This window comes from Loa loa, assembly GCF_000183805.2.
Source record: "Loa loa unplaced genomic scaffold supercont3.51, whole genome shotgun sequence".
In the NCBI taxonomy this organism is placed as follows: Eukaryota; Metazoa; Nematoda; class Chromadorea; order Rhabditida; family Onchocercidae; genus Loa; species Loa loa.
Window position 1 is genome coordinate 131,287 of NW_018108231.1, and position 9,866 is coordinate 141,152.

The 9,866-nt window shown below is 28.9% G+C and overlaps 1 protein-coding gene across 1 annotated transcript; it reads left to right on the forward strand.

Annotated features, from left to right (window-relative positions):
• Window positions 1-466: 466 nt before the first annotated feature.
• Window positions 467-6,537, forward strand: LOAG_04987 (mucolipin 1; the record flags this gene model as incomplete). The annotated part of the gene is made up of 12 exons (XM_003140524.1): window positions 467-640; window positions 1,580-1,771; window positions 1,959-2,169; window positions 2,563-2,771; window positions 3,081-3,183; window positions 3,581-3,702; window positions 4,053-4,202; window positions 4,674-4,781; window positions 4,869-4,991; window positions 5,381-5,587; window positions 5,978-6,107; window positions 6,407-6,537. 12 exons carry the CDS (start codon window positions 467-469, stop codon window positions 6,535-6,537), a joined length of 1,860 nt encoding a protein of 619 aa, XP_003140572.1.
• Between the last annotated feature and the right edge of the window lie 3,329 nt (window positions 6,538-9,866).

Consider the following 9,866-nt stretch of genomic DNA (forward strand, 5'->3'; position numbering starts at 1 on the left):
CATCTTGCATACAGATTAAAACAAAAGAGTTTGGTATTTGGCTATCGTGTTTTTTTCCAAATAATTGATGATATTTACAGTTATATCCGATTTGTAGATAGGATGCTGGAAGCAAGTTACTTTAAAAGCTCAAAAAAAGAAATCCGTTATTTTGATGTCATTATTCAGCACTATTTAAATATTGATTACTCAATCAAATTATCAATTGATATCGTTATTGTCTTAACATAAGTCTAAATCAATACTTGGCTTTTTTCAATCAGTAGAAAATATTTTTTCTTATGGTTAATATTCTAATCTTATTAATACTAATTAAGTAACGCTGAAATGTTGCCATTCATACAGACTTATTTTGTGTCTATTTTTTAAGAGTCATCCAAATTTTAAACAAGATTTACGATTTATCCCATAATGATTACAATTTCGACTAAAGGAAACAAAAAGGAAAAAAAAGTGTTTTCACAGGATGAAGCAAGATATCCTGGAAACTTTGTCCGAATCAGATCGTAGTGATGGTGAGCGTCTACGTCGACATTTGCAATTCTTTTTCATGGATCCAATAATGAAATGGAAAATGCGCCATCAATTTCCGTTTAAATTAGCCTTACAGATTTTCAAAATTATTTTTATTACTATGCAAGTAAGGACTATATTTTTTTGCATAATTTGATAGATATATCGAAATGCTAGGTTCAGTTTTAGGGTTAATATTGATAAGATATTTCTCTTCACATTTACATTCATATTTAGCTATTCATTTTTCCATGCTTTTGTTCTTACTTTCATATTTGTTCCCTTCATATTGATTGTCTTACATGTGAAGATTGGTAATAATTTCCTGATTGTTTTGATTTGCAAATAGAATGAGTTTGAGAGGATATTTTTGAAATTTGTAAAAAAGACATAGCAGAAGTAATTGGAATTTTGTTTGATTTATAGAGGCGATATAGAAATTAGACTATTTTTATGTAAACGTTGAAAAGGGTTTTTTCAATTTATAATTTTAAACATTTTCGCATTAAATCTAAGAAGTATTCAATTTGCATAAAAACTTTCGAATCGTTTAGAAAGAGGCAAGACTTAAAATTTCTCAAAATTATTGCAAAATAGGATGTTAAACAGAATTATGAATGAAGTAAAAAAAATACATATAATCCTTTGTTATGAGTGAATTAAAGCATAATCTTTTAAAAATTAACATCGAAAATTTCCTATATTAGAAATAAATCAGTAACCATATCCCGTAACACCGAAGAAAAGGATGGAAGGAAATGAATGTACTGCTTTATGCGCTTCCATTTTTCAATCAGTATGTTTAAATGACTTATGACTTAGGTGGTAACGAGATGGTTAGAATTTTACAGTTATTCACCAGAAATATTAGGTTTTAGTTAACATTTCAGTAAATCGAGAGCATTGTATGGATCCAAATGATCACTATATAATCAACAGGAAACCATGAATCATCACTTATAGCAATTAATTAGATTTCATACAGTTGCTATCAATTACTTCTCATTAGCTGAGTAAATTCATGATAAATATTTCTTTTTTTTCATTTTTTTATTTCTTTTTACAGCTAATACTTTTTGCCGAATTGCGTATGTCACATATTGATTTTATGGATGAAACACATACAGTAATCAGGCATAAATTTTTGAAAAATTGGAATGCTGAACGTGACACACTTATTTATCCACCGTCATCTGGTCGATATTCCGTTTACACCGGCACTGATATTATTGACCAATTTGCATTTATGGTTGTTGCTGTAAGTTTCTTTTCCTTTTTTACGATTGTAAATTATTTGTAATTTATAGGGACATGAAATTTTTCGAAAACTGTCAAGTATGAATGCTGATTTTATGCAATTTTGGGTACTAATTTCAAGGAAATGACTTAAAAGTTAAATTTTAAATTAAAAATCATGTCGATGCAAAGATATTTGTTCGTTTCAGTATTATTCAATCAAAGAAGATTCATTCGCCAGTTTTTCATATGATACATTAAGAGATCAAGGTATCTATCCTTCGGTTCAAGTGGATGGTCCGAAATTTGTTGATAATATTTCTATTGATGATATACCACCAATCAAGTTTTGCTTGAAAAAAATTGCTAATGTGACGGTTTTCAATAACACTTATGAATTCGACATTTCGGAAATCAATGGTTAGAAATCACTTTGATCGAAATTGATAAATGATATTTCAAATTTTAGACTTTTTTCGATTTCGGAATGTTTTAGCAACTAGATCCAGTTTTCCGCCTTTGTAAATCCTTTATGTGGACCTATCTTTTAGCTGTAGCTTAAAAAATGACAAAATAATTTGAAACATAATTTGAAACACTAAGTTGCATTCCGTATTTCAATATGCTGTCTTTCAAGATATTGGAAAGTTTCCTTTTTGGTTCCCACGGTTGTTGCACTCTTTTATATCAAAATGAAATATTGATTAGAAAGGTCATCACTGAAAAGTAAACATTTTTCCAGCAGGTAAGTTTACCGACGAATCTTATTACCACTGTAACCTTTCTTAGTCGTTTGTTCGAATACATTTATAGATTGTGTATTATTGAAATTTAAAAAGGACGAAGTGAAAGAAATCCGTCGAAATGCAAGCTCATTGAGAGGATTCCTTGAAAAACGCGGGATCACATTTAAACCGGAAGATGCTTTGATCATATCGGAAGGTGTATTGAGCTTCAATTTACGAACCATTCATTTTAGTACAATTTCGACTGATGAACGACCGGAATGCTTTTTAATTCAGGTTAAATTTTATCAGTTCTTCATCAAATTTACCACCTTTGCTCGTTGCTGCTGTCTCAAATTACAATGATATTAAATGATTGTTACAATGATATTTTAAAAATGGTATTTTGAGCCACAAACCTCACGTGTACCATACTTTCCATTGGGATTTCATTTCATTCATCTGGAAATAAACGATTATCGGTAGCAACTGTTAAAAATAAATTGACTGCATGTAAATCACTAAAATCCAGTAGCAAACGATACCATCTTAGTCTTTTTTTGAAATTTTAATCTTCACTGGTATGTGCTGATTTTGACCATTTAGGTTTCAATTACTTTCGACAATTCCCGACATACTGGCCAAGTATACATTTCTCTATCAACAGTTATCAGTTATGTTACTCTCTGCAATGGTCGAGTTATACATGGTATGTTTCAGTTGTCAAGTATTCTAAGTGGTTTTTTAGCTTGTTTTTTCTTCATAAAATATTAAGTTCCGTCTCCCTCACATTTGTCTCTATTTTCCGTTTTTTGGAAGAAAGATGAGCTATGGACACCTGAATCATTTATTATAGTTAGAGGAAAGAAAAAATGAATGAAAATCTTGGCTATGTTTAGTTTGCTAAAAGGCGCGAATTTAAACATCCTTGAAGACGAATGTGAAAAACATGGTATTATACAAGTACTAGAAAAGATCTGAAAATGATATGACTTGCAGTAATGATAAGAGACAATTTGATATGTTACAATATCATTTTCAGTGAATTTGAGCACATATATATAATAAGAACATAATATACGAAAATATGACATTTATCATTTCAGGAGATGGTACATTTACAGTAAGCGTTGTCATATTTGTTATTGATGTTCTGGTTTTGTTAATGTGTATTGCCTCGCTAATACTATGTTGTCGTGCGCTTCTTCGGGCACATCTCTTGAAATTGGTTAGTTTTGCAATATTTTATACTGCGTTTGGAATTTTACCTGTAATATCCATCCATCCTTTACGATTATATATTTGCATATAAAATTGGTTATGTCATCCTTATATTTAGTGGTATTATCATGTTATACCTTCGTTCCAACCAATTTTTTTATTCGACATTTATTTACAGTTTAATTGCTATTTGCTGTTTAATAATACGTATTAAAAAATACTGAAAATAATGAATTCTCCGTAACGAATTCTTATCAACACTTATGTATCAGTTTTTATTTAACAAATTTTATTTTATTTAACACGTTTTTATTTTACGTATCATTTTTTGATTTTTGCTAACTTATCATAATTTAGGCAACAGTACAGTTTGTTCGAAATACTCTGGGACGTGAGTTGATGCTAAGTGATCAGTTGGAATTCTTGAATTTTTGGTACGTGATGATTGTTATAAACGATATATGCATTATCTGTGGCACTTTATGCAAAATCACAATTGAATTCAGAGTAAGCCCTTTCACCATTTTATTTATTGTTCGGAAGCCTCATCAGAGACTTCATCAAGATAAGAGATAACAATCTTAAGACATATTGAAGTATTGCGAAGAAATTTCGAAGAAATTTTCTTTGAAGAAATTTTAAGAGAGCTTCAGGTCTAGTCACTGACAGCTTGGCTAGAGGAAAGATTTGATGAAGTGACCAGAAAGCTGGCTTCTAAAGCGCGAAATCCTAACGGTTTTATGATGTAAAATTTGAACTTAAAATACTACTTTTTAATGATACAAATTTTTACGAACGTTCTAGCATTATCATATTTCATTGAGTAACTTTGTAGGCTGATTTCCAGCTCTTCAAAAAGTTGATAATGTGGAGTGCCTTTTTACTAGTGTCCCAAATTCCATCTAGATGGTGACATGTAAATTCTGTATATATTTAACCGAAAAAAATTGTCATTGCAGATTTTCTGCAACTTTTCAGGATTTCGATAATGATCTATTTACCACGTCTGGTATATTACTGGGCACCGGTGCCCTTCTAGTTTATGTCGGTGTACTGCGTTACTTCTGTTTCTTTTCAAAATATAACGTTAGTTTCTTTTCATTGAAAATTGTAGTAATAAGCTGTTTTATTTTTTGAATTTCTTCTTTTTTGTTTTTGGGATATTGATTTCAGATATTAATTTTAACAGTAAAGAAATCGTTGCCAAATATTCTTCGCTTTATGTCTTGTGCAGCTGTTCTTTACGCCGGTTTTCTTATCGCCGGATGGGTTATAATTGGACCATATAGTTTAAAGGTTTTTTATTTTTCTTTTAAATAGTATTCTTCTGAAGTAATGCACAAAGAACTATGTGATATGTTATTTCAAATTTTCACATTGCACTCGTCAAACAAATTGTCTAACTGATTATTCGAAAATGGAATGATTGCAGTCGAATACAACGACATGAGCATTTCTTGAAAGACATTATTGACGTCGTGGTGAAAGCTATTTCGTTTTACTTGCCTATTGATATGTTGTTGGTACTTCGAACCGTTTAATGATATGGGGTCAAGTGTGACATTTTCTTTTAGATATACTAGAAGCTGTAGGAAGTATGTCTCGCCTAATTCACTCCATACACCAAATTGTTCTTCCTTATCCGGTCAATTTGAGCTTTTCCATCAGAGCCGGAATAATTTCAGTTTCGTACGTTAGGAAAATCATCAGAAGCGTTGTTTTCATTATTAAATGGTGATGACATGTTCGCTACATTCTTTACTATCAATGATTCTAATACAATTATTAAAATATTTGGCACAGCTTATATTTATATATTTGTATCTTTATTCATTTATGTAGTTTTATCGCTATTCATTGCTATTATTATGGATGCTTATGAAGTCATCAGGGTATGTCTCCTAAATATTTTCTATTTTAACATATCCTCTGAATAATTCGTTTTTTTCTTTTTTTTTCATTTAACGTCTCTGATTTTTTTTTTATCAACTAATGACTAATGGCGGCAGGTTAGATTTAAAAGTATAGTAGTGAAAGAAGACTATGTTCAGTGGTTTAGTAAAAAATAAATAAGTTACTTCTACATCTAACCTGTCACCATTAGTCATTGGTAGTTGAAGGGAACAACGGAAGGTGCAAGGATACTTTGAAATCAAGCACTTATTCTATTCAAACTGAAAAATTAGAATGATAAATGTATCCTTCCAATAATTTCCAATATTGTAATGTTTACAAACATTTCTTGTTACCTTGTGGATATTTTATATTTTTGAAGATTATAGGATCGCTATGGAAGTCAAGAGAGTGAAGAGAAGTCATTATTGCAACTTCTGTGCGAAGGCGAATTACACGACTTAATGGATGCTGAAGAAAGACGCTTTCAGTATTCTTCAAGCAATTTGCTCAAATTAGGTGGAAGAATTCTTTTCAACTTTGTACAAGAAAATAACATTATTTCTTTCTAATTTAACCAATTTATATAAAATATGGCAGGATATACTTCGAGGATTTTCAAGAATTTTAAAGTAAAACAGCTCTCTGACTCATATGTACATATCGATTAAAGTATTATAAGAATTTTTTTTTTAATTCCTTTTCGGATTTCCCATGCAGTAATATCAGATTATACAACATTGTTACCCTGCAGACTGTTGTCATGAGAATAATACCAACTTCTTATCGTTAGTTGTACCCTTTTTTTTTTGTTATAGATTGTTGTGATTTGTTCCATCGACTAACCAGACGATTGCGAAACCATTCTCGTATTATGCAACAGGAACCATCATATAATTCATTTGAAAATTCAAACACATCAGTCGATAATCATGTTGTAAATACATGAATTTATTAAATGAAAGGTTTTTCCCCATGTTGGTTGCCGGGTTTGAATTATAGATCGTGGAATTTTATTATGGATGTAAAAAAAAAAAAAATAATATTAACTGATATGAACTTATATCGAATAGAAGAAAAAAGAAATAATGAAACATCATCCATGTATGAGATGAAATTTGTTCAAATCAATATTTTCTGCAGTGATTGTAAACGCATATTGTATAATTAGACCAAATATTTAATCTGCATTTATTTTTCACAATGTGCATGCAATGCACAACTAATGCATGCTTTGCATGTCTTATCTTTCCCTTATTATATACTCGTATATCACAAAATTTCATTCACTGTTCTTTTTTTCTTTTCTTTTTTTCTGTCACAGATTTCCTACTCTCTTTATATCATTTTTACCGTTTTTAAACGAAATGAAATAGAAATGATTTGATTTATTTTCTATGCTGCTTGTATATTTATTAAATTACTTATTGCTACAATTGTATATAGATTATAGAATATTTGTAATTTTATCCAAAAGTTTCACTTTCACAACTAACAATTTTATTGAAATTTTATGCATAAATTGTTAACACATAATGATTTATATTTTCTAGAAATTTCATATTATCATGGTGATATTTCTTTTCATTTTTTTTGACTAATGATCGATTATTGATTTATTCGTTATAATTGTCGTTTAAACTTTCGAATGAAATATTATTTATTATATGTTTATACGTATAATCTATTTGTCTTGAATTTATTCGATTCCTAATTAACTTGATCATATACGTGTAGTTATTCCTTTATAAATAAAATAGCTGAATAAATTATTTCGATTGCTTTTATACATACCATTCAATATTTCCTCATTTCCAATACTTATTAATAATCATATTTTTATATGATTATTAATGATTTTTTGAAAGAAAAAAAAATTAAATTTCAAGAAAATAAAGGAAAATTTTATTCCTCTCCTATTGAGGAATAAACGAATTGAGAATAAAACTGAAATAATCGAATTCAATCTGTCATTCATTTAATTTCGTTACTGTTTAAATGTATATGATAATTAAATGTGTCAAACTTGACTTATTCTTTTCCACTAAAAACTATTCCAGTTTTATCTCTTCTTCCCTCTCTCCCTCCTTTCTTTTCTCGTTCTTTAAGAGAGAGAGGGAGATTAGCGAGAGAAAGTTAAACTTTTATAAGGAGAAAAAAGTTTCACTGCTTTCACAAATGATTTTATCCCTTTGATTTTTTCAATAAATCAGAAAAAAAGATAGAAACAATTACAATATGCATGAAATTGTAAATACAAAAAGAGATAGAATGAGGTCATTTCTCGAAATAAATTCATCTTATGCTAAAATAAAAACATCTTCCAATTTTTATTTAAGTGTCACATAGCTTTGACAATTTAACACCCTTAAGATATTTCATAAATTATATAAAATAATCGCAAGATGAATTAGTCATTTCTCTGCTTAATATTTTACCCACCGTTCTCGGTAATACTTATTCCCCGTCACATTGTATCGATAGAAGGTAAGATGTAATGAGTAATTTTCATAGTATTATATGTATTAAGATAAGAACAATTCTCTTTTTTTTCTTTACCTCCTTCTCTCTCTCTCTCTCTCTCTCCCCCTCTCTCTCTCTTTCTTACTATAAGAGAATTACTAGGAAAATAAGAATGTTTTTAGTATAGCAATACCTGTCTTGTTATAATGTCAATAGAAATTCATTTGCCGAAATAGCTCAATCTTCTTTCATGGTTAATTTGACGAAAGAAAATTAAGAATTGTAATTATTCCTGATCGGAACAGGGCGGATTGAGTAAAACTTGTCGCAGTAATCCAGAATTCAGGATTTCCTGAATGAATTTAATTTGTTAAAATCAGTTTATAACTTGTTTTTATGTGCTCTCTTATCTCATTTTTTCCTCTTTCTTTTTTCTTTGAAAAAAATTTCAATTCCATTTCTTTCTCTAATTATTACATTTGTCAATGTTTTGAAAAGAGTCATAAATTCCATTTCCTCTCTTCGAGGACATCTTTTTGTAGAAATTCTAATCTTCTCTTTCTCTCAGAACAATTTTTCGGAAAATTAACCAAATAGAAACCAGAAAATGGTATCATTTGGCATATTTTAATCATTCTAGATGAGACATATTTAATCATTTTATCATTCATCATATGATATCTAATCCAATTCCTGATAACTGATAAGTGTATAAAAAATTATTTTGCATAAAATAAATGTAAGAATGTATGACATTTTTCCAACAATTTTTTTTATCACATTGTTAAGCCAATCAATATGATTAAACGGAATGGTTTAATGTTTATAATATTTTCAATTTTCTAATTCAAATTCGAATTTCAAATTTCGAATTTTACAATTTGTCATTTCTTCTTGCTATGAATTATTTGTTGTAAATTTGAAATAAATTCATACTATAAGTGAAATGGGTTTAAGATATTGATAATGCCTTATGGATCGTATTGTATAAAGATATATGAGATTAATTTTCGGATAATGAAATTATTTTTCGTTAAATTTTCTTTTTCCTCTTTTCTTATCTCTCCTCGTTGTTCATCATGAAATGACAACTTGCAATTTCAATTTTAACACATTGAAAGTTGTCATTTCGATATTTAAATGATTTTGATAACAACCGAACTGTCTACCATTGAAATATCGAAATTGTTGAATTTTTTAATTTTAAATTTTCAAATTCGAAATTTTTAAATTGTTAACATCAAATGCATTCTTTTTCTACCTTCTAGAATGAAATGAAATAAAAAAAACCAAAGTGGTCAATCATGATGAGGTAATTCGTGCAAAAATTTTACATTTAACCTGATAAAATGCAACAACATTTTATTGAGTCGAGATTCGAGAATTTTCTAGGTCAAAGTTTCGAGAAAAAAAAGTGGTAGTAGTAGTAATAGTGGTAGTAGTAGTAGTGGTAGTAGTAGTAGTAGTAATTCTTATAGTATCCTTCCTATATTGATAATATTAGTAACTGCAATAGTATTGATAGTAATATGTTGTTATAATGGTAGACAGGTTTATATCTCGAACAAGACAAGAGGAAGTTATGTTTTGAATGTAGAAGTGGAATATTAACCGCTTCTGATACTGTGATGACCCATAGATCGACCCAATTTGAAAAAAAAAAGAATGTGAAGAAATCACTTTTCTCTAGTTTTTCCTACAAATCATTTTAAAAAAAAATTAACAAAAAAAAAAAAAGGAAAAGAAAAAGAAAAAGATGAAACTTCACTCAATCAGACATCCATTCAAATAATACAGCTTTCATCCTTTCCTTTT